This window comes from Sinohyriopsis cumingii, chromosome 15 (genome assembly GCF_028554795.1).
Source record: "Sinohyriopsis cumingii isolate HCF-2022 chromosome 15, ASM2855479v2, whole genome shotgun sequence".
In the NCBI taxonomy this organism is placed as follows: domain Eukaryota; kingdom Metazoa; phylum Mollusca; class Bivalvia; order Unionida; family Unionidae; genus Sinohyriopsis; species Sinohyriopsis cumingii.
The window spans coordinates 120,369,770-120,395,318 of record NC_142975.1 but is presented as its reverse complement, the minus strand read 5'-3'; the positions used below and the strand labels follow the sequence as shown (position 1 = coordinate 120,395,318).

General features: G+C 35.2%; 1 protein-coding gene across 1 annotated transcript; it reads left to right on the top strand.

The window, feature by feature from the left end:
- Positions 1 to 25,549, top strand: LOC149782601 (translocon-associated protein subunit alpha-like). Its single transcript, XM_089934079.1, has 9 exons — positions 1 to 193; positions 4,379 to 4,521; positions 6,742 to 6,832; positions 8,087 to 8,214; positions 11,563 to 11,694; positions 13,673 to 13,752; positions 20,549 to 20,627; positions 21,338 to 21,443; positions 21,892 to 25,549. Exons 1-9 carry the CDS (start codon positions 115 to 117, stop codon positions 21,969 to 21,971), a joined length of 918 nt encoding a protein of 305 aa, XP_089790205.1. The 5' UTR covers positions 1 to 114; the 3' UTR covers positions 21,972 to 25,549.

Genomic DNA, 25,549 nt, shown 5'->3' with positions numbered 1-25,549 from the left:
ATTGAATGCGTGTTCTCTTCCCGTTCGGCTGGAAGTACAAAACTGATCTGTACTTGTAAACGAACTGCAATCGTAGTCATCGTTTGGTATCTTAAGACATTTGGTAAAGTTTTAATGATGACATCGATTCTTGGAAGATTTATACTTTTATTGTTGTTGGTTTTGCCGGCAACAATTCTTCTGGTACAAAATGGTAAGATAATTTCTGACGCCGGTTGGAGTTGGTAGGGTTGTTTACATTCGACGTGGCAACTTGATGCTGTTGTTAATTGCACTTTCGCTATCTTCACGTGTTTTTTAAAAGTAATTTTTGACAGATTCTAGTTTACTTTTACTGAGAGAATAAGCATTGAAAGACCACATAATATCAATACGGATAATTATTTGAAATTTTGTCATTTGTAACCTGCAACAGCTGTTATGGCTGCTAGTCACAGATTACTTCTTCATCTTCTAAACACAGGTACTCAACGTGAACTTGATGTTGGGGGGGGGGGGGAACAATTATCTGAAGGAAAACAATGATACAGAATGACAAGAAATACCTCAGATTACCCCCATGACCCGTTCTGCCATAGGACCCTCTCGTAAATGCAATAATTGTTCGCCGATTTGGACGTTGGGACAACAGCTGTCTAGAAGTGCCGTTTTGCATTCAGATAGTCTTGGATTTGACCATTGACCGAAAGGTAAGATCCAAACAAACTTGAGTGTGCAGTTCAGCGCTAAAATACAAGCAGGCGATAGCAAGAAAGAAATGGACAATTTTATTGTGCTATGGTAAAATTAGATTAGTAGCATAGATACTGCTAATTAAATGTTAAATTGTGTTCATTATTTTATTTGTACTCAAGTTTGTTCGGATCTTAACTTTTGGTCAATGGTGAAATCCAAGACAACGAATGCAGAATGGCACTTCTAAATGGCTGTTGTCCCAGCGTCCAAATCTGTGAACAATTGTTGCATTTTCTCCATGTCACAAACTGAACGAAATGTGTCGAGCTGTTTTGAAAATTGAACTATTCTTGATTACAACTGGCTTAAATTGGAAATTAGCAGAAGTAAGTAGGGTAAACTAGCAGTGTTGGAACTAGTGAGGGGTGCCGACTGGTGTCCTGCCTTGTGTTATATTGTTACAGGTTAGAACCCCCATCCCTTGATTCAAGGACGGATACTCCAAATTTTCCTTGTAATGAGCCCCTGTGGTCATGGGTGGAACCAGGTATTTGGAAGTTACATACCTTCTCTCATATAGTATGATAGAGAGGGTCCTGTGTAAGAACAGGTCATAAGGGTAATCTGAGGTATTTTTGTCACTCTGTATGATTTTTTTTTCCCTTAACGATTTTTATTAATTTTTTTCTCAACATCAAGCTTGTGTCAAGCACCTGTGTTCTGAACCTTAGTGATCTGTTTTGATTGTGAAAGCTATTTAGACAAGTTGAAATCAGAAGCTCCTTACCTATTGACATGAAGCAATATAGTTTGCAATTTTCTGAATTGCTGTGGAATGGCATTGTGTTTGGTCAACAGCCTGCATTGTAAGATGTCAACCTATCCTACAATGTAAGACATGTCACGTTATTTATATTTTAGTGCTACATCTTACTGCCCAAATAACAGCCTTGTATATAGAGTGTTCAATTTCGGTTGACATCAGAATGAGTAGTCAAAGTTTCAGGAACATCTTGCACACTTTACATCCCATATTGACACTCCTCAAATTTATGTGTAATTAATATTGTTACTGTGCTGTCTTTATTCTGATGGAATAGCAAATGGATGCATTTTCATGTTCTGTTGAAATTTCAATTTGTTGGTGTTGACTTGTGCCAAAGTATGTTCAAGTATGTGTGTTGGTATATTTTTCTTAAACGAAACAATGCTTCCTGTTCCAATAGGCACTATAGATATATAGTTTTATTCATTTTATTAAAGAATTATACTTAAGCCGATTTCTGCATTCTCGGCTTCCATTGCTTTCCAGCTAACGGAATTGTAGGCTGATGAAACTTGAAAATAGGTCCATGTGCTTGTGTGAAAATTTGAATTTATTAGGAAAAGGACATCAAAATAAGTAAAGTCTGACCAATACATTATAATTTTAATTTGTAGACAAGCACTGATGTTGGATGCCAAATGTGAGATATTTTGAGAATTTGATTTTCATTACAATGTCAGTCGACATCAAAACATGCTATACATCGCCATCATTTAGGCAGTAAGACCTCTATGCCCAAAACATAGATATCACGGCCAAGGTCTTACATTGTAGGACTCGATGTCAACCCTGATATTTATTTTAGGGTCGCTGTTTTAACTGCCTAAATAATGGAGCTCTGTAGGGTGTTCAGAAGTTGACATTGGAATGAGAAGTAAATTTTCACGAATATGTTGCACACTTGGCAGCCCATATGGAGGCTTTTCTACAAATTTGTCATTGATTTAGACAAACATTACTTGCATGCTTTGTTTTCATTTACATTTAATTTCTCACAAGCAAATGTGCAAGCTTTCAGGTTCCATTGACCTACATTTCAGTTGGCTGGAATTCATTGGGAGCATGGAATGCAGAAAATAGATTAACCCATTTTATCCTGAGTACGACTGGTCGTAATACCTTATTCTATCCTTAATGCGCCTGCAGTCGTAGTATCCCATTTTATCCTGAATACGACTACGTTCGTACTCTACTACGTATGTGTGTAGCGTCTCTATAAACACGTGTTATACATCACATATATGTGTACTTCTTCACCTACACAGGAAATGGTTAAAGCACGCATGCACAGTAAAATTTTTAAAAAACGCAGTTGGAAAAGAAATTGTTGACTTGAAAATCGATCAATAAAATGATGGACGACAACTCTGATGTAAACATGGATGTTGATAGCGAGGGTTGCGACATTGAAATTGAAGATTTGGATGATTCCGATAATATTGACATAAATGATAGGTTAGAATTTAATAAAGTTGATGAAAGAGATGATGCATGGCTTCATGCTCTTTTCGACAGCGATTCAGAGAATGAAGCTGACTTTGAAAGCTTTCAAGAAAAATGGGTCCGGGATGATTTATCACTTCGGTTGCACCAAAGATTTAAATTGATCAAAGGAGCAACACCCAGGAGAAGCCGATGCAAAACATTATTTTGAGTTACTTTGGGATGATTTAATATGGAAAAAAACTTGTTGATGAAACAAATCGTTACGTTGAAAGATTTCTGGGATTTATGACAAGTTTTCGTGAGAAACTGCACGCTGAAGTACATGTTCCAGAATGTGAAGTAAACAAATTGTTCCTTGTGTCATGTTGTCCAATTTTAGTAAAAGTATTATAACTTTTGAACTAACAGTGCTAGAAACTTCAAATTTGGACCAAAATACTAGTTATTGAATTATCTTTTTTTTATTCGCTTAACATTAGAGCATTTCATTAATTTTCATGGACAAAAGATTCACTGAACATCTTGGTAAGTTTTTTAATTTGTTTTTTTTTTCTTTCTTTCAAGTCATATTTCAAAATACAGTTATGAGCATGTACATTGGTAAATGATAACAAAACATATCAATGTGTTGCAAATTTTATTACCTTTTCAGAGATATATAGTTTTATATACTTTATAAAAGAAATAACATTGTTACAACAATTTTAGTAAACATGGTGAAGGTAGTCACATATTCAGCAGCTGCTGCTGTATTATGCTCCGTTTTACCACAATGTATTTAGAATTGCTTCTTAGGAATCAGGCACTGCAGTTGAAATTGGTAAACAGGATAAAATGGGTTAAGTTGAACAAATATATATTAATAATGAAGAAAATGTTCAGATAGCTTTCTTTTTGTTTGCTCATGATACTTATCCTTTGAACCAGTTTTGGCATTCCTGGCTTCCGTCGCATTCCAGCCAACTGGAATGTAGGTTAGCATGTCTTGAAAACACGAACATATGAAAATTAGTTCCCCCGTATATATTTCTAGTTGCCCAGTAATTTACGAAGGTATATGTGTGCAAAATTACAACTTGTGTATCTTATGTGTACGTGTATGTTTAAGTTTCTTGTCTATTATCTAATTATTAGAATGTTCTGACGGTACATGTATTTGAATGTTTCAGTGAGAAAAAACAATAAAAAAGGCTTGTACCAACCTACCTATACTTTAAAAAAAATTAACCAGAATCATGCATTTTTGTATTTGGATTTGATTTGTTTGATACAAAGTCAAATTCTTTGAAAAGGCCCATGGATTTGTTCAGCATCATTAAAGCTGTATGCAAGACATAGCATACTTTAGTGGACTTTATACTAGAAATGGTAGAATGTCATTATGTAGGATATTTACTTAGTGTAGCTTTGCATTCTGATTTTTGCATAAAGAGAGGAGCCATGGCATGTTGGTATTAGGAGATGATCCTGTGGAGGGCGAGGAAGATGATGAGGCCACTGTAGAGACAGAGGATGTTGCTGATGATGAAGAGGAGGTCGAAACCCCAGCTCCTTCAGAAGCTGTCACAGAGAAGGTACAATTTAAAAATGTGTATGCAATTGAAAACATGGTATTAATATTAGTAGATAAAGATTGCAATTTTTTGTGGGATTTGTATTAGCAAAAATTGCACATACACCTCATCTGGAGGTGGCATTATGGCAACAGTAAAGAAACCCATGGCCTTGAAAATACAACTGAATTACAATTGCATTCCTTGTGATAGTTACGTGACTATTTAGGATAAATAAGAACTTTGCCAATTAACTTTTTAAGATCTTCTACGACTTTGAGCACAAGTCTGTGGTTGTTTTGTTTTGATTTTAAAACTGAATCAGATGAAACTTTAGTAAAATTGGTTAAATTGGCACATTGTAAAATTCTTGGAGGTATTTTATGTATGAAGGATTATCCAGGATGCTGAATTAAATGTAAAAGTAGACATATTTTTCATTTTTGGACACATAAAATTGACAACACCAGAGGCATTGATACACAGGTTTTTGTTGGTGAAATTGTTTTATTTGATTGTTTCTGCAAACCATCCATGTATCATTCATGTGTGCAGTCTATCAAAAACAAGGTTAACGTGATTTTAATGGCATTGGCATAGGTTCAATCTTGCCCCACACAAAAAACAATTACTGATGTATAATAATTTATCAAAAGACAAATTATGTGCACACATTTTGACATTCTGATAAGCATTATTTGAAACGCTTTGAATAAATCAGTTTAAAAATCCTTGCACAATTTATGAAACTCTTGTCATTTAATGTGTCAAGACCTGGAATTATTTTGTATGTTGCTGGAATATGCACTGCCATGTTCATGATGATAAAATCATCCAAGTTGTGTTCAGAGATAAACAGTACCTTGTGTTTTTTCAAGTGATTATCATATGTATACTATTTCATTTGTAGCTTTACACAATTTCTTTGGTACCAAGTGCAGTGCTGTATATAAGCATGATTCTTGTGAGAATAGCACACAGAAATTATAAGATCCTTCTTTGAAAACTGTACACCAAAGTGACAGGGATTTAGAGAATGGAACATTTCACTGAAATCAGTAGAACATTATTAGCTTTATGTACTTGGTCTTAGCTTCATAAAACTTGTTTAAAAAGGTGCATTATAAATTGAAAAGGTTTATATGAATGATGTACAAGAGAAGATCACTTATTTATTCATTGAATCGATGTTGGAGAGCAAATATATTGTTCATAAAGGCATTTCTCTTTCTCTCTCACACCCCACCCCCACCCCTCCATTGCCTGGCAGCAGGACATAGCCCCTTAATTTATACCAAGTGCTGCCTTAAATTGTGCAACTCCACCTTCACATTACCAGACTTTGCGCTGAATTAAACAATGATAAACGTTGTTCTTAATTATCAGAATTATCTGAAACGGACTGCACTGCCAAGAAAGACCACTTCGGTGGCCCAAGTGGTTAGAGCAGCCATCTTCGATGCGGGAGGTTGCGGGTTTGAACCTCAGCCAGGTCATACATTGTAATTCTATTAATAAGCGCCTTTTGAACCATTTTAAAAATTGGGCCCTTTGCAGTAATGCTCATATCTTAAGGTCCTAGTTCTTAAAATGTTTTAGACCGCTCTGGTGGCCTAAATGGTTAGAGCATCTGCATGGGAGGTTGCAGATTCAGACTCTGGCCGAGTCTTACCAAAGACTGATGAAAATGGTCCTAGCAGCAGCCTTGCTTGGTACTTGGCATTAGAATGTTAATGTTGGGACTGGTTGACCTGGTGTCAGGATAATGCGACTGGGTGGGACATGATGTTGCATGTCTGCAGCATGATGACCCAGCGCTAGACATCACTATAAACTGCCATACTGCAGACATTGTAGCAGTATGACTGGAATTTTCTTAAAGCTACATTGAAAATCCAACTCACACACTCTGCCAAGAAAGTGACAAGTCAAGACTTTAATCCCACTAATAACAAAAGAACATAACCACTTAATTTTTCATATTCTAATTCCACTTGTTTATTGTTGGGGAAAAAATCCAATATAAATTATGAAATAATCCAACATATTGTATTTGCACATATCCAAATCAATAAAATTAGAAGTTATTAGTTGCTACTTTACCATCATGATAGAGAGAAAAAATGAGTAATGAATAGGGAAGCACCCACCTATGTTGAGGTCTACTATTCACTGATAAAATGACTCAAATTTTTATGCAGTCTGACCTTTTGGTTTGATGCCGATTTTTTTTTTTTGTAGGCAGAAGAAGATGCTGAAGAGGAACCCCAGATTAAACCCTCGGAGCATGTGGATGCAGTCATACTTTTCACAAAACCACCAGTTTCCTCAGGTAATGGCAAATGAAAGTCATTTACTTCCCCTGAATTCAACTTGTAGTGCCACCAGAAAGCCTAGTTCATAGGCCTAATGATTTTGGCAGTAGAATACTCAAAAGATCTTTTGTTATTCCAAGAAAATGGGTTTTGCAGAACATTAATTCTAATGTTTATTGATCAAACAGGGATAGTTTGCACTTGCTATGATGGAGAAATCTTCTAGGGTCTAGAGGAGTTATTGGGCGTACATATCAAAATAAGACTGGCTTCTGGACAAGTTTAGTTTTATACCATATACCTTGCCCAAAGATCCAAGTCCTTAAGATCCGTGTGTCATCAGTCTTGAAAGTCAACCATTACCCATTACTGCTATTAAACAATCATTTATGATACTTATGGGAGACATGGCTTTTGTGTTTCGCATCAGTAAGTTCTGAAATTCTGGCATCATTTTTAGTGCCTGTTGCTTTGTGATTTTATGTCTGAACATACCAGCCCATTATACTTTTAGTTTTGCTTTAATTTCAAAATACAAATGCTCCAATAGCACTGGCAGTCATAATATGAAATGTTACACCTCTGTCACGTATCCATGCGATTCTCAATACAAAGTCTGCAATATGATATCTTTCAAGGTCTGTTGATGGGTGGATGTAGTCATTTTTTTGTGTTGACATGCTGAGTGTATTTCCAATATGCAGATTAGGTTTATTATCTGTTCCTATGTAATTATCATCTTCAACCGGGGGGGGGGGGGGTACTTCCAAACAGACAGCCTGTAAGTTGAGGGATTTTTGTTGCATGCAGTTTCAGTCTACTCCATTTTGATCCGATGCATGACTCTACCTGGTTGCTATGCACTTTGTTTTGCTTGGCATAAATGTGTTTGAAAACATATAATTAACAACTTCGTGTCTTCATTGAATTTGTGAGCCACTATTGGATCGTCTTCAAAATAGAAGAAACTGCAATTTCCTAGTGCGAGTAAACAGGTATCTAGAACAGATCGATTATGGGATCAGAAACGATTAACAACCAAAACCATTACATTGAAGTTCATGCCTTTGCAAAACATCTGCTGCGACATACATTTGTTTCGATGAGTGAAAAGGGAACTTATTGACAATACCCACTCCCCTTCTAGAAATTGACCAGGTTGCAAGTGGAGGCTCTTACATTATTATTGTGTGGACAAAATTTAGATTTGTCTATACTGGTCACTTTAAAAACCTTCAGGCAGAATACATGCAACTTCTATCTTCTTGTAGATTTGCCAGCTGGACTTCCTGTGAGATTCCTGGTGTCCTTTAAGAACAATGGAGAGAAGGATTTCACTGTGGAAACCTTGGAGGCTTCATTCCGCTACCCTCAGGACTTCAGCTATTATATTCAAAATGTAAGTTCTGCTGCCTTCTATTTGCTTTCCCATTGGACACCTTTGGTTATGAGATGAGAAGAGCTGTGTAGGAGCTTTAAAGCATGTATATTCTTCCACACATGATAAAAGTCAGCACAATTTTGACAGTTGCCTACATCTGAAAACTGTTTTATCAATAGTTTTTGATGCAGTGATTTCACTGACAGTTTAGCTCATGGGCGAATACACGAGATTGTGCAAGTTACCAGCTTAAGTTGTGACCATTAATGTCTTGACTTTTCTAGACACTTGCCACATTAAATGGAAAGTATGTAAGCCTGGTCTTCCCCTTTGAAGACTGCATTTATGTCCTCTCCAACATGTTTGTACAGTAAACAAAATCATCTTTGGCTTCTCATAATTACCTGAGCCTAGTTATAACTGTAGATGAACTAGTTTTAAAAGATTGTTGATGACATTAGTTCGAGCTAGAAATTTTAAATGAGAAGATGATTGAGAGGGGTGTTATTCAAACCAAAGTGACATTATTTCTTCATACAAAGCATGATTCTCTTGATATTGTGGTGTTAACACTGTTTTATTTTTGTATAAAAGATTTTTACATGCACCTTATCAGCACTTTGTTTTGAGTATTTCCTTGGGAAATAAATCAATCTTGACAAATAGCATGGGAGATTAGCAGCTGGTCACAGGTTTTCTAATTCATCATTTACTAAAACTGATGTAGCACTGGCATCATTTGTTATTGCCACAGCTATTAGATGCTGAAAAACCTTCAGGCAACTTCTAAAAAGCCTCAAAAAAGAATTTGACCCAATTGAAAAGAAGTCATAGAGGCATATAGCATATATGACATAAATGATGCCATCAGATATGGCTGCTGCAACTGAAAAACAGAAGGACCTGTAAACAACTTCACGATGACTACAAAACAGATTCTTATACAAGAGGTCAGAAAGCAAAAAAGTGCATTTTACTTTGTTACGTTAAAAAAATCTTGATGAATTGTTCTCTAAACAAAATTTGTTGCTGCCATTTAATTTGTACAGTTGGCGCCATGTGATTATTTTTGTGCAAGTTACCAGCTTAAGTCGTGACCATTAATGTCTTGGCTTTTCTAGAGACTTGCTACATTGAATGGAAAGAATGTAAGAATTGTCTTCCTCTGTGAAGACTGAATTTATGTCCTCTCCGACATGTTTGAAGACTAAACAAAAATGCTCTTTATCAACTTTGTCCACCTTTATCTTTCAGATTCCCTAGGGAAATTAAAATATCTTGAGGAGTACTTAGGGAGACTAACAGCTGGTAATGCATCATTTACTAAAAATGATGAAGCTCTGTCATGAGCTATTGCCACGAGAGGTCTTCTAAAAAGCTTCTAAACAGAATTTAGCAAAAGAAGAACTCTAGTTTATACAAATGATGCCCATCTACCATCAAGTATGGCTGCTGCCACCAAAAAAGTAGAACAACTTCACAAAACATTTTCATACAGTTGGTCAGAAAGCATAAGGTGCATTTTACATTGTAACCTAAGAAAATCGTTGATGAATTGTTCTCGGACAAAATTTGATGCTGCCATTTAATTTGTACAGTTGGCACCATGTGATCATTTTTGTGCAAGTTACCAGCTTAAGTCTTGACTTTTCTAGAGACTTGCTACATTAAATGGAAAGAATGCAAGAATTGTCTTCCTCTGAAGACTGAATTTATGTCCTCTCCAACATGTTTGAAGACTAAACAAAAGGCTCTTTAGCTTCTCATAATTACCCGAGTACCGTTTTAGCTGTATGTGAACTCCTTTTTTGAAGCCTTGTCAATGACATTAGTTCAGTGTTTCTCAAACTTTTTTGTCTTGCGGTGCACCAAAAAGGTCTAAAGATTTTCATGGCACACCTGAAAAGATTTAACAATTTTTGTGGTGAAGAACTTATTTATTTTTTACATATATATTTCATTTTAAATTTAACATGAAGGATGTGCCTGCTTTCGAGAGCAAATCAGATTGAAGTGTGGCTCCAAAGTCAACAAACAAACACGCATTTCATCGTCGATTTTAAGAAGTCTCTCTTTTTCGATTTGATTTCAGTCCATGCTGGAAATCCAAACTCACAAAACCACGAAGACACAAATGGCAGAATTACGTTGATTGCTTTTGAACTGATTGCAGGATATGACTTCTTGATTGAGATCCAAACTCATCCAGGCTCTTTTCGGGAAATGTTGACTGAAAATATTCATCGTTTTTTAAATCAATGAGCTCTTCTTCTTCTTCGGTTGTAAGATTTGTAGTGTCATTGTTTCTGAATGATCGATCACCCATCCATATTCATCGCTTACATGTGATGGGAAGTAATTCTGCAGTGCCGATTGTAGGTCTCTCAGTGTGTCCAGAATTTCGGGGGTGATTTTCTTGTTTGAATGAGATTTGTTGACAGTAGAAAAGCAGTCGAGGACTCCCTTCGAGACCTTACTTTGCCACAGCGACAACTTTTCATCAAATGACATTGTATAATGGGCTGCATGTATTTATTATTAGACTAATAATTAGAGCGATCGAGTTCTCCCGAGATCTCGCGTTACGAAAGGAACCAATGAATGACAGACTGACCGAGATTGCGTTTTTTTATGTTACTTTTTTAACTTTTGCGACATTGATTTTCCATTTAATTTTTCGATATGTTCAAAGTTTCAAAATGCTAGCAATTTTAAATATTTTTCAAAACTCTTGCGGCACACAGTTTGAGAATCACTGCATTAGTTCCAGGTAGACCTTTTAAATGAGAACAGCAGCTCAGTAGGTGAATTGAATAGAAACCATCATATGCATAGGTTTTAGTTAGGGAAATATAACACAAGGATGAACTGTTTGGGACCGGAACAAGGCTTTTCAAGTTCCTGTCAACGAAATCATTTAGTTTATGACCAGGATAATTGTGACAGTTACTTTATATAAGGCACAGATTTTTGTCTTCTTACCCCTTTTAGGACTAAAACCACAAGAACATTGCAAATGTTCATAATGTTCTTTGCAATATCATGGAGTGCACTCATGTGCCTGTGCCTATCTCACATAGCCAAATGTTTTGTGCTAATGGAATGAGAGAATGAGCATTCCATAGAACTTGTACAAAAGGATGCAGATGAAAATATGGGTCTAAAAATCCTAACTGCCATCTGCTTTAGAGTGATGCAACGAATATTTGTGGAGCTTGTTACCTAGAGGTGTATAATGTTTGTTTTCCATTGTCGTAATGTAGTAATGCCTTGTATATACTTTTTACACTGTTATAATGTAATAATGCTTTGTATATACATTTTTTACATTGTCCTAATGGAATAATGCCTTGCTTATACCTTCAGTACACAACAGTTCAGTACCACCAGGTTGTTGAATCCAAGCGAGAAGCTACGTTTGCTTATGGGTTCACGCCTAGTGAGTCCTATAACAATCGTCCATTTGGCTTGACAATCCTGCTCAACTACAAGGATTCGGTAAGAAGAATATGTTCCTTTTTTTTACCTACATTCATGATTTTACATACAATAGTGTCTTTGTTTATTCCACTTAAAGGGAATGGGTTTGTTTTTTTGGTTTTTTTAAATATTCTAACAATGTATTTTCATGTTACTTCATTGACTAGATGACAAGATTCGTCTTTCATTTGGAATAGCCTTCAAAACATTGAGGAGACATATCACTTTTTCAAGAGAATTGGTGGGTTGGCACAGGCATCATCAAGCTTGCATCCAACTTTGTTTCTATGACATGTATCGGTTACTTCCATTAGATTTAAAGCTGGAGGGTGAGTTGCCAAAGTGCTTTTGGGGGGTGTCCCAAACATGGATACAGGGGTTTTTCTTAAGTAGGCAGGTAAATCTCACCTGTCTCTCGGCTGATCTATGTGAGTCTTTATTTCAGAGTGTACTACTTTCAGCATAGATAACTAGGTTATCTACAAGGATGATGCATAGTTGCTGCATTTTTCTGACACTTGTATATACAGTAATGAGACTTGAGTGTATTCATCTTCATGGGCACTATTCACAATTGGCAAAATAGGTCCCTTTTTTTTTTTTTTTTTTTTGCTGGACTTTTAGCTCACCTGGCCATACTATTATGTCCAATGTGCCACATCTGTTTGTAGTAGTTGTTTTCTTCTTTGCAAAGTCAATCCATTTTGCTAGGAGCACTCAGGCATCAGAGGCCTTTTTAGTTCTTTGATGTGATCGAATATGGCCTCAATTTTTTGCAAATTAAATTTGAAACCACTAAACAGAAATTGACCACATTTTTAAAAAAAAAAACGTTCTGGAATAAAGATGTTGGAATGTTATTTTTCAGATCATGCCAAGCTATGACAAGACTGAAATTTTTAAATGCTTAATTTACTACTTCTTGAAACCACTAATGAAGAATGTGTACAATCCATAATCAAACATTTACAATAAATAGCAAAACTTTCTTAAAAATTACTGAGCAAAATTGGACCAAATTTTACTTTATTTTTTATCTTGGTACAGCATTATGGGGATAGAAGGGTTTTTTTTCTTCGTATTGACATTAATTTTTTCAACTACGCATGTAATGAAACTTAATTTTCAACATGCAGTTCATTTGTCAGAATAAAATGATTCTGCTGTTGTTTTTAACTAGGACTGGTGGTTTTTTGTGGCAAGTTTAGAACTAGTCTGTTACTTGTGACTTGCAGATGGCTATTAATCTTGTACAAGAGTGCCAAAGTGTTAAAGACTTCTAATTTTAAGATACATGAAACTTTTCTCAATTTTACATTGCATATACTATAATGTATCACCTTCAGGTGCTGCTACCAGTATCTGTTCTAGATACTTTTTGTGGCACTACATTGTACAAGTCCTAATGAATTATTCATCAAATAGATTGGACTTTGCAGCAATGGTACATCTTTCAATGTTGTACATTGTCACAGAAAATATTGCAGTGTCAATACATTTTGATGAACCATCATACTTCTAGCAAAATGTAAAGTCAGTTTTATAGTGATGCCTTTTGAAACATTTTGATCCTTTTGTTATTATTGTCCCAAAACAGTATCTTCAGTAGTACGCATAAAATAAAATGTCTAATTGACAACATGGATAAAGAATGGATATTGTTTAGTAGAGATTATAGAAATGTTAGTGATCATTAATGAAAAATATTAAATTTTACAAATATAAAGGCATGAAATCACAGGATTGTTGATGGATATAGTTTAACTTTAGGGAGACTTGTAGATTAGAATAGTTCAGTTTTTATCAAGTCATGTCTATGAATAACAAAATGTCCCTTTTCCTACTGCAGGAAGTATAGCCTTGTAATTAGTGTTCTGAAAGTTTTTACTACTAATATTCATTTGTACATGGGGTTTGACATGCAGGCCTTTGTCTTCATGCTATTAAAAATGAGAAGCCACTCTCTCATGTAATTAATTATTACTACTCTTTATAGGATGGCAATGTGTTCCAGAATGCCGTTTTTAACGAGACTGTCAATGTTGTGGAATCAGATGAGGGTCTGGATGGAGAAACGTAAGTTGGCAGCTATTTGGGATTCATAATTTAGGTTGTGTTTGGTGATGGTTGATGTTTTCATTTGAAAAAGGTTTCAGTGACCTATTTGCAGCCATCTTTGCAAAAATTTAAACCATTTATCATCGCTTGTGTCAACATCTTTGTTTCTATAATAAAAACAAAACAAGAAGCATCCAAAATGTATTAATCTGGAAAACTGCTGTTCATGAATTCTTTTTACGAGTCGTACAATAATTGAATCCTTTTGTGCGTTATTCTTTATGATGTATCAGTCTAGATATGATGGGGTGTGCACATCTGACAATTAATAGCTGGTAGTCCAGTAAAGAATGGGTTTCAACCACAGTGAGGCATTTCAGGATGAATGTCAAATTAAGGTGGTGTGGCATACATGCCAACTATTAATGCTTTTGGCGTAATCATTGCACTTTTTCCACTAAATTGCACCTTACACCTAAATGTATTCGGATTACACGTTTTTGGAATATCCGTTTCCAAAAAAATCAATTTGTTTTCTCATTTGTATTAACATCCCATTAATCCCACAGGCAGTATTCTAAAAAGAATGGCTTCTGTGTAACTACGACATAAGAGTATGCTTGTCCGTAGACTTGGATGCCCTTTCCTAATAGTATTATGTAATATTTATAGCAGCTGCCCTATTTCCAAGAAACATGCTGGTGTTGTATACGAAAGCTTTAAGCAGTAATTGATGTTTAAAGTCCAGAGGGATTTTGTAGATATGCTTATTGAATTTTTATCATGTGATATGTTGATTACTCTTTTTCTGCTCAGATTACTCTTTTTGTCCACTTGGATTACACTTTTTCCTTGCCAGGGGTTGGCATGTATGGAGTGGTGGAACAAGGTGACAATTGTTAACCAGCCTAACTAGTTTGAACCTTTTATTCTGGTGATATGTGCACCTAGTTAAATCATTTAAACCAAGGCTGAGTTAGGCTTTGTGTTAAAATGGTAAATTTATTAATTGGCCCTTGGTGCTTGAAAATACATGTACATGTAGTGTGACTGCATTTTTAAAAAATCCATATCACAAGTTGTCTGAAAGCTGCAAGTTCCAGCATAGCTCTGACCTGTTTTGTCTCAGCTTTTCTTGATGCTTGCAACAGAAAATGGAAGGTGTTGGAATATTTTCATTGGTCATAAAGAATGTTTTTTCCTTCCTGCAGATGCAATACATTGATGTGTGGATGGTTCAGTAATTTTTTTTTGTTGTATATTCTCAGCTGTTATTTGACGTAAATATTTGACATCACTATATTATTTCCTGCTCTGCCTCTGTTTGGCATGTTGTTAGTAACAGACAAGCAAGCCACAATGATCATAATTATAATATGGCCACCACAGTGGCCATCCTGAAAAAGTAGCTACTTTTCTAAATAGATGGTCATGTATATGTAAGAATTCTTGTGATGTCTACATGAAAATGGTGATCTGATCAATATGGCTGCCACAGCAGCCATTTTGGAAATGTTTCTGTTGCTGTTATTCACTAAATGTTTTTATTGCTGCTGTTCACTAAAAGACCCAATAGAGAAGAGGTAGTCTTTGCAAGAATTCAAATTGGTCATACTCACATACCCACTCCCATATACTAAATGGTGAAGACCCACCAGAGTGCGTTACTTGCAGTGAACCATTCACTGTTAAGCACATTATGGCGGATTGTTTCGACCTGCAACCTATTCAAGATCAGTACTACATTGTGCATGACATGAAGCAACTTTCTGATACAATAAACGTAAGTTGTATTCTAGAATTCTTAAAAGAAGTAAATATTTATTCTAAAATATAACTTTTATGCCATCAGGTTGAGACGTTTTATGTAATGTATGTACCGTCCTTTACATTTAGTACCTTTTAATCCGTCATCATTTAGATACACCGTTTACATTCCCTGTTGATCGGGAAGCTTTATTACCGTTTCCGTCTTGTTGTTTTACATTCAACTCTTTGGTTTTATATCGCTGATCGCTACGAAACCTTTTACTGCTTTTAAGACATCATTGTCTGGTTATTATTTGATAAGAATGGTACTAATCTGACGTCCAGTGTGGCAGTCATCTTGAAAATCTTGTTGTTTCTACAACTATCAACTTGGCTTTTTCGCTAAAAGACCTGTTTTGATGTCTAGTTGGTCCATAATAAAAATTGTGCAAATATGATGTCCAGTATGGCTGCCACAATGGCCATATTGAAAATTTGTTATTGGTTGTCCTGCTTGAAATCTCCTGTCATCGTGAGGTTTTCCCTACAAGACGTGTGATGTTTAATTGGTTCTTAATGAAAATGTTGAGAGTGACTGAAATGAGAAATGGTTTCCATGCAAAACTTTTCAACCATGTATCTTGACCAAAGTTTGTGGTTGACTCTCATATCTATGATGTGAGAGAAGCCCATCAACTTTGTTTCAGAGGTCAAGGTCCTTGCAAGAAGAATTTTTTGCATAACAACTTAAAAACTTAGCCAGTTTTTGAAAGTGCTTGCAATATGGAAGAGACCTATTGATTGTGGGATTGACTATCAAGGTTATTGTGACTGAAAGAAAGATGGGTTCTGATCAAGCTCCTTGGAAAATATCAGTTTCTCCTGAATGGATGGTCATACACGTTTGTTGTTGCTACTTCTTCAAAACTTCTGGTAGAATTGCCATTAAATTTTACATACACATTCATCTCATTGACTACTTCAGTAGTTCCCAACTTCCACATCATGACCCAAATCAGGGTCATGAGGATGTTCAAAATGGTCACCAGGATTCTTTTTTAATTTTTTTTACTGTTGCATAACTTGCCAGAATGCTAAAATAGTGTCATGAGGCTCAGAAAAACTTTAAGGTTTGCAGCCGAATGAGGATGGGAACCAATGATCTGCTTGGTCCTAAACAAAAATCTTGTTATGGATACTCTTTAACACATTAACCTCTGGAGCGTTTTGTCATTTTCGCCTGAAAATCGAGTAGGAAAGACATTTCTGAATAGATTCAAAAACACCAAAATCCCCGGTCATCTTTCAATAACATACTGCCTAGTTGTGTTAGAAACATCGTTTTTCATTGGCTATTTGACTCGCACATGAGCAGATGGGTAAAAGTTGGAGCTACAATTATCCTGAGTAATTTTTCTTAAAGCTGCAAGTTACAGCAAAGCTCAGACGTGTTTTGTCTTAGCTTTTCTTGAGGCTTGCAACAGAAAGTGGAAGGTGTTTGAACAGGTTCCTTTATCATAAAGAATCTGTTTTTTTTTTCTTCCTGCAGATGCAGTACATTGTGTGGATGGTTCAGTATTTCTTTTATATTTTCACTGAATATATTTTTTTGTGCATATATTTGTTGACACGATCCAAACGCTCAGTGGATTAGTTTCATCTAGTAGACGTTTGTTTCACAGGCAGCAGGATAGCCATATTTTTTTTATATGGAAGGTATGAAGATCAGTCTAGCATCACAAGAGGCCAACATGATGGCGTTAAAGCATAGCCACTGAGCGGATGGCTAGCAAACATAAACGTTGTTAAATCGAGTTATGCCTGCATAAGTCAATATGAAAATTATTTTCTCAGAAGTAGTGAGTATTAAAATTGTTATGTCTTTAATTTGCTGAAAGGCTATAAAACTAATGCTATGATGAAATTTGAGCTGGTTCTAGCAATTTTGATTGCTAGACGCACAAGCACACAGAATCTCTCAACCATACATTTCAAATATTGTAGAAAAAATATTAAATGAAAGTCATTTACTTGTTGTACCGTATTTACCGTATATGTTGGGACACCATAAATTAATTTTAAAAGTAATTTTTTTGTGCACTGTATGTTCTGGGACACATCGGTTTTTTTCGAGTTGTGGGACACCATTTAATTCATTCGAAAATTACATGTCGGAAATTGCACTCCAACTGAAATTTTATCTTTAAAAAATATAAAACTGTATACTTGACATAAAACTCTTCAATCCACTGCAGCGGCATCTCATCAACACAACCCTTCTTCTGCACACATACAATCTATTCTTTTGGTACATGACTATATTTTTAGCTTTCTCAAACCGTGAAAAAATGTTAGAGACAACACACCACCTGAAGTGGAAACTGCAAGGTCAAAAGTCAGATGTTTTCAAATCTGCACAAGTCTTGCTAATTCTCACACTTTTGACGCCCATCTTATAGTCAGTCCATCCAGGAATGCGATCAAAGTACACTAGAGTTTTATCCATGTTAATGATCATATTGTCGGCGAAATGATCTATTCATCACGTGATTTTATTTTGCTCCAAATCTTCTGGATGATGCTGGGTCATCGATGTTCGCGAACGAAGCATTATATTGTAAACTTTAAAAACTGTTCCATTATTTCACTTTATTTTAAAAAATGTCGTGAATACTGGTGAAAAGAAACCCAAATTAGCTTCCATATCTCGGCCGTCTTTGTTTATTCAAAGCTAAAATATAAAAAATCGGCACAAGTAAAAGAATCCAAGTCGGCTTCTGAGGTCAGCTTGCTTTGCAATAAAATAATCTTTGTATTGATATCCTTTTAAAAAAAATTCGGCTTCCGAGCCCAAAGTCGGCTTCCGACATCGGCTTTGTGATAAAAATAACCTTTGTCTTTGATGTCCTGTCGGTAAGTTCAAAGAAGAAGTTTACTGTTGGCTGCCAGCTATGTTTATTTACCACCAGGGCTTCTATGTGCATGGCATTTTTTGTAGTAATTATTACAAAGGTGCACTGATGTCTGCGGATAAATAGTAATGATACTTTTGTAACCCGCGCCGGCGAAAAGAATTTCACTTGTACTCAAGTGAATGTGTTTTTAAATAATGATTTTTTTTTGCGAGATACTGTCATACAGTAGACCTGGATAAAAATTATTTTTGGCTATTTTGACCTAACACCGTGCCATGCGTGAATGGCAGTTGTCTTCAATATATCGGTTGATTATTTCCCTCTCGTTTGCGAATTTAATGACATCTGTGCACAAAGCACTATATTGCGTCAAAATTTGTTCCATTGTTTCAAATTTTTTTCAAATTCCCGTGAATATAATTGAAAAGGAACCCAAGTTTGCTTCCATATCTCGGCCGTCTTTGTATATTAAACAAAAAAAAAATATATATAAAAATCGGCTCACTTCACAAAATCCAGTCAGCTTCCGATGTCGGCTTGCTTTGCAATAAAATAACTTTTGTATTGATATCCTTTGCCAAAAAATAACAAAGTAACCAATGTCGGCTTCTGAGATCGGCTTGCTTTGTAATAAAAATCACCTTTTGTCTTTGATGTCCTGTCGGTAGGTTCAAAGAAGGAGTTAACTGATTGCTGCCAGTCGTGTTTATTCACCACCAGGGCTTCTGTGTTCGATGTGTTTGGCATCTGTGGTTACAATTAATACAAAGTATCATTGACGTCTGCGGGTAAATAGTAAGGATAATTTTGTAACCCAGGCTGGTGAAAAGATTGTCAATTACACTTAAGTGAATGTGTTTTCAAATGATCATTTTTATTTGCGACATACTGTCATACAGTAGACCTGGATATAATTCAGTCTTGATTATTTTGCACCCAACACCGTGTCATGCGTGAATGGCGTCTTCAAGATAACGGTTGACTATTTCCCTCTTGTTTGCGATTTTGTTGGCTTCAGTTTTCAGTCGGACAACATGTTCAAACTTTGGAGCACAACCACACACAATTGATGCATGCTACAGTATGGAATCCTACGCTTACGGATTTCATGGAAATATTTTATTCTTAAATGCTTATGTTGAAAAAAGGAATAAATGATAACAACACAAGGTTAGTTTCTTTCTTTTTATTATCAGTTTAACGTTTTATTTATCTATTTTATTGCAACGTACATTGGGGTGGGGGGAAACACAAATGCAATACAATTTTATTTCGTTTCTTAAGTCTTGGGACATATGACCAATGTGAAAAAATGTTCACCATAAGTTCTGGGACAGGAAAAAATAATTATTTTATCGTGTCCCAACATATGCGGTAAATACGGTAATAAAAATACAAAAACGAAGGAACACAAATTCTCTATTTATTCCGCAACCAACTTCCGGAGTTTTGTTGTATCATGTGACTACCATCGACATGTCACTGCATTAAAAAGCTACAAATGTCATGAGTAATTTTTCTTAAAGCTGCAAGTTACAGCAAAGCTCTGACGTGTTTTGTCTTAGCTCTTCTTGAGGCTTGCAACAGAAAGTGGAAGGTGTTTGAACAGGTTCATTTATCATAAAGAATCTGTTTTTTTCTTCCTACAGATGCAGTACATTGTGTGGATAGTTCAGTATTTCATTTATATTTTCATTGAATACATTTTTTTGTGCATATCCAAATTTATTAAATTTGGTCACATCAGCCTCCTGTAATAGCGAAAAAATGTGCAAATCTCTAAAGTGAGATACAGAAAAATTGTAATATATAAGTGGTCGCTTTCTTTTTTATTTGTCCTTGTACATAATCAGTTCCCTTGATACTCGGGTGTGTAGAAAAAATCCTTTTATGCCATTCCATGTCATAAGAGGGAACAAGAAGGAGAATCAAGGTGTTGCTGTGCTCTTAAATAGGTACCAAGCTGTTTCCAAGTTGAACTTTGCAAATCTGTTTATATTTTAAAATTGCTGGATGATGCCAGTATCAAAACTTTGGATTACAGATCAGAAGCTTTTAAAATGTCTTGCAACCAAAATGCAAGCTGTTACTGACCATAGGTCAAATTTAATGGTAATATTTTCTCTATTCCAACTTTTTCACTCTTTCAGGTTCTTCCTCTACCTCTTCCTCGTGGCAGTAGTGGTTCTCTTGATAGTGGGTGCTCAGCAGCTGCTGACAGGTTTTGGGGTGAGTCTTTTTAAATATATTTTTTATATACAAGAAAAGGGAAAAAAATAAAAATGTCCTATTCAACATGAACAGAAGTTTCTCATGTCACTAGGCCTATCTAAACAGATTTGTAAATCAGTCAGTAAATGTAATGGACCAGTCTGATAATAAAATAAGTGAATAGTCCAAAAATAAATGTCTGAGAAAATGGGTCTTGAATGCCTACTATCTGCCTCAAAATATTGGCGTTACATTATCAAACCGTAAATACAGCATTACATTTAGCGAAGTGTATCCTTACCACTCTGAACACTGGGAGAGACATGCTTATTACTTCCTGTCTTGTTAAATAATGAAAATGAAAAATACTTAGATAATCCAATCTGCAAATATTCAGTGTCTTTAAATTCGGGGTTTATAGCAGTCTTGACTGTCACAAAAATTGGTGAATTCACAGCATACCAGTGGACCTGGTATATATGTACCAATAATGGATTTTAACTATAATAGGTGTGACATAAAAGCAATTGATCAGGATTTTTGTTTTTACAAATCTACCACTGAGAAAATGACAAAATTTGAATATATTGCTTCTGTCTTACTGTTGCTCAAATTCTTTGCTTAAGAAATTTACATATGCAAGAGTCAGTATTTATGTTGAACTGAATGGTATAATATACTGATAAATTGTCAGATCCAGTCTTGAGTTCAGATTATAACTTTTCCAGCGCAAGCACTTGCCCAAGTCGAGACAGCCCAAAGTGGAGATGGGGACACAAAATACAGATGTAGACTACAGTTGGCTCCCCCAAGAGACACTCCAACAGGAATTAAGTAAGTTCTTAAAACAAGTTGCTTCTCTTTCACACACTGAAAGATTGCACTTAAAGATTACAGCCTTCTTTGTCAAGATCTGAGAAAGTTGTAGCTAGAAGTCAGACACAGATAATGGCATTTCTGACACACACAGGAGATATTTTAATAGGAACTTGACTTGTAGAAACAGATAGAGCAACAAAACTAAACACACACAGAGATGCTTTATAACTCTAAGAGATGTGTCAGAAATTAACATCACTCAGTGTCAGATGTATGTAACATACATGTATATACACATAACTATTGTTCCCTACCTCCCTCAATGCACGCTTCAACTGGTAATTGGTAAGATCACTCATGCACTTACAAGAGCTTGTAAGCTTCTATCCCAGTTTGAAGATTTTAAAGAGATGTATACTTTATATAACTCTTTACTGAATTTATATTGTAAAATTTTTTCCAGACCGCACCCCAAAGCAGTCCCCAAAGCAATCACCACGCAAGCGTCGAAGCAAGCGGACCAGCGGGTCTGGCGAAGAGTAAAAACGTTCTGTGAAGAAGAGATAGAATTGAAGATTCTATGTTTTCCTGTAGCAAGACACTATTGTAGTTTTACCAACCCAAAATATTTAATTAAATTATTCACAAGGAAGCATGTAGTACCGTTGGCTTGATGTCCAGTAATAAATATTAGTTAATCATTCTTTAAGGAGCAGCTGCCTTGACTTGTCTTTCACAATATAAGTTATTTGTGATTGATGTTGATAAGGTACAGAGGCTCACATCTTCATAAGGATATAGTTTTTACCACGCACCCTGTGAATCTAGGATGAAGGGAAAATTACCATACCACATTCTAAGGTGAGGAATGACATCACCTAACTTGCCACCACAGATGCTGCATGCAGTTCTGTAAATTGCAACAGACTGCCAACATGTTATAGTGCCAGCTAGGTTAGCTAGTAATGAAAGGCATCTTTGCTGGACTCGTTCAGAATGTCTGAAAAGACTGACATTTTATTACAATTGTTTTCAACAAATTGAATTTCTACCTGCAACATTTTTGATCAGATGTTCATAAATTGTTTCTTTACCTGAAGAAAAACTTTCAGAAGAAATCCCTCTTTAGGAAAGTGCAACTCTATGAAAACAGCGGTCGCATTCACTTTATTTGATTCACTGGAATATCATTTTCCACAATACAGTGATATAAAAAGTATATTCTTTTATTATTTGTCCCATTAGACCAGCTTGTTTCAATAACTAACCTGGGCATAATGTGTTTGTGTAGATGCTTATACACATCACATTTTTAAACATGGAAGGGTAGGATATGTCTCAAAATAGACTGGCTTGTAAATTGTAGGATATGTTAAAAGATGTGTTGGACTCTGTGATACGATAAATTCCACATCCCATACCACAGGGAATGATTGATGACTGATTACAATAGTTTTAAATTTTTGTTATTGTACTAATAAGCAGGTTGTTTAATGTTTTGGTATCAAGATGTGTCTGAGTTAAATTTATGTCTTGAGTTGAATGTGGTGGTATTTTGTTTAAAATTCTTAAATACCGGTGTTGATGTTTAAAAGAAAAAATATTTTTTACTATTATAATTTAGATATTGGCACCAAGTCATAACCAAAATTTCATTATAGTTGCTCTCCATTCCATTCCACGAGTTTTGTTTTGTTTGCAGGTTTCACGTCATAAGATTTCTTTTAGGTTGATTACACATTTAATACTTTTTGAGAACCGCCTTATTTTTAGTTCACTTGGCTGTATGGCCAAACGAGATTATGACATCTCCCAGATGCTAGCCATTCTAGATTTTGTAGTTTTATTATAAATTTTATGTTTCTTTGCCACATTTTTAATTATATTATCCTGTGTGGACACGTAAAGAAAACTTGTCACAGCTATGATAGACTGGTACACCGAATATAGATTCTTAATGTAATTTTTTTTTAAAAACTGGATATGTGTAACAAGTAACCCATTGATTCTGCTGTAAATATGTGAAAAATGGTGTTGTTTGGGTAAAAGGAAAGATGTTAACGGTTCGTGAGAAAAATTAAGGTTTGATTTCAATCTTTTTGGTTCAGAATGTGGATTATTCTTGTAGGACCCTAATTGTCACAGTGTACAGGCATGTTTATATCCCATAGGAAGATGTCATTTATTACTGTTAATGAATATGTTGCTTGTAGATTCTGACAAAATTTGTGCTTATTCCTGACGAGCATGATCATGGGTTGGCATTTCAATAATATCATATAGGCATTTGCTGTTTATGTCAACCAAATTTGAGGCCACTATATTTGCAGCTCTGTATCTTTACATATTTAGAATTTTTGCTTTAATCAGCAACATGTTGCCAGTATTTATTACTGTTAATGAATATTGTGAACTCACACACTATTATTCCTATGCAGTAAATGTGAATTAAGCAAGGTCCTGCTTTTAAAAAAAGACTTCTATCATAATTGATGTTTATTAAATGTGGATGTGACAAAAGACGTGGATGTTATAATACTCTGAATATGCAACAGTTGATTTATTAGTGAACATAACAATAAACATATGAAGGTTTATAGGATTAAACCCACCTTTGTCAAAAAATGGTCACAGTTTAAGCTTATTGTAAATTGTTTTTTTCAGAATTTTATGGAACATATTTAATTTTCAATCATTCACATCTCTTCCTATCTGAATAAATGTATTGGAATTTCCCTTACAAAACTGTCCAGAGGTGTCAGTTGCTACACAAATCATTTTTTTGTAAATGGGGTTTATGGCCATTACGGTAACCGTAAAAAAGAGAATTATTAAATAACAAAAATCTTTGTAGAGTAATGCTGTACAAATGTCAAAAGTGTTGGTAGGTAATACTGATGTTTTGGGAGGTTGAAAGTACTGCAGGTTAACATGAATGTATCAGTACTTTGAGATATTATTCATGATCCTTTGTACTGTTGTAATCATGATGCTTTAAATAAGATTTATAATATGTTTGCTCAACAAATAAATTTCTGCACTCAAGTATTTACATTTGAAACAACATTTTAAGGCTTTGTGATTTCCTATTAAAACGGCTACTGATATCCAAGGGAGATAAATATTAGATATAGTAATTTACCAATATTTAAGTTGCTTCCCTTGACAAAATTATTTCTTGTAACGTCATTAGATTTTGTTACAACTATTGGCAATTCCACAAAGTTTGTTGCTGTATTTGTTAAGAGTCAAAAAATAATGCTATGAGTATTGAGAGGGATACAGTTCCACCAAGACAAGGTTACTCTCTTTAAGCATGTCTCAAATAGCTGGAAGAATCTGAAATAAATATATTACTAGAAAAGAACTGTTTGGAAGATTTCAGCCATATTTTGTTTGGGAGTCCAAAATGCTTTTAGGATTTGAGTAAAATCTAGTTTCCCTTATAGAACTGCACCAAAGAGTAGCTTTAGAAACTGATTGCCAATGGAAATCTAGTTTGGCATGAAGAGCACAAATAGCAAGGCAATATTTCTTTAACATCATAAGTATTAAGGCCTGGTCTTATATTTGTTCAGCAGACAATTTTATATTGTAAAAACTGTACATGGATTTTTGAAACAAGGCATTGATTTATCTTTTCTCCGTTTCTGGGCATGATCTTGCAATGCTGATGTCTTCACTGGTGTTGGAATCATATCATTGTTGAAGTATTTTTGCAAGCCAGTATTTAAGTTTGTCACTTTATGGTGACCAACAGTAAGGTGCTAGGCATAGGCAAGAAGAAAAAGCAACTAGTGTTCCACAGAACCCTTTTCCACCTTTCTAATTGTTGTTGCATCTTTGTCATAATCTAGTCATAGGTGGTGGATTTAATTATACAAATACACTTCAAGTTGATATTTACAGACATTTGTTTTAAATATTCCTTTACCATTATTGTTTTGTGTCATGAAATGAAGAGGAAAAATGTGCCCCATTTATGTGGTTGGTTTGACTTCATGCAGTGACGATTATAAAGCATCTTTTTGATTGAAAGATATGACCTGTGAAATATGATTTATGCAAATTCAATATCATATTGGTTTTTTCTCTTAATAAAACATCGAAATTCATTATAA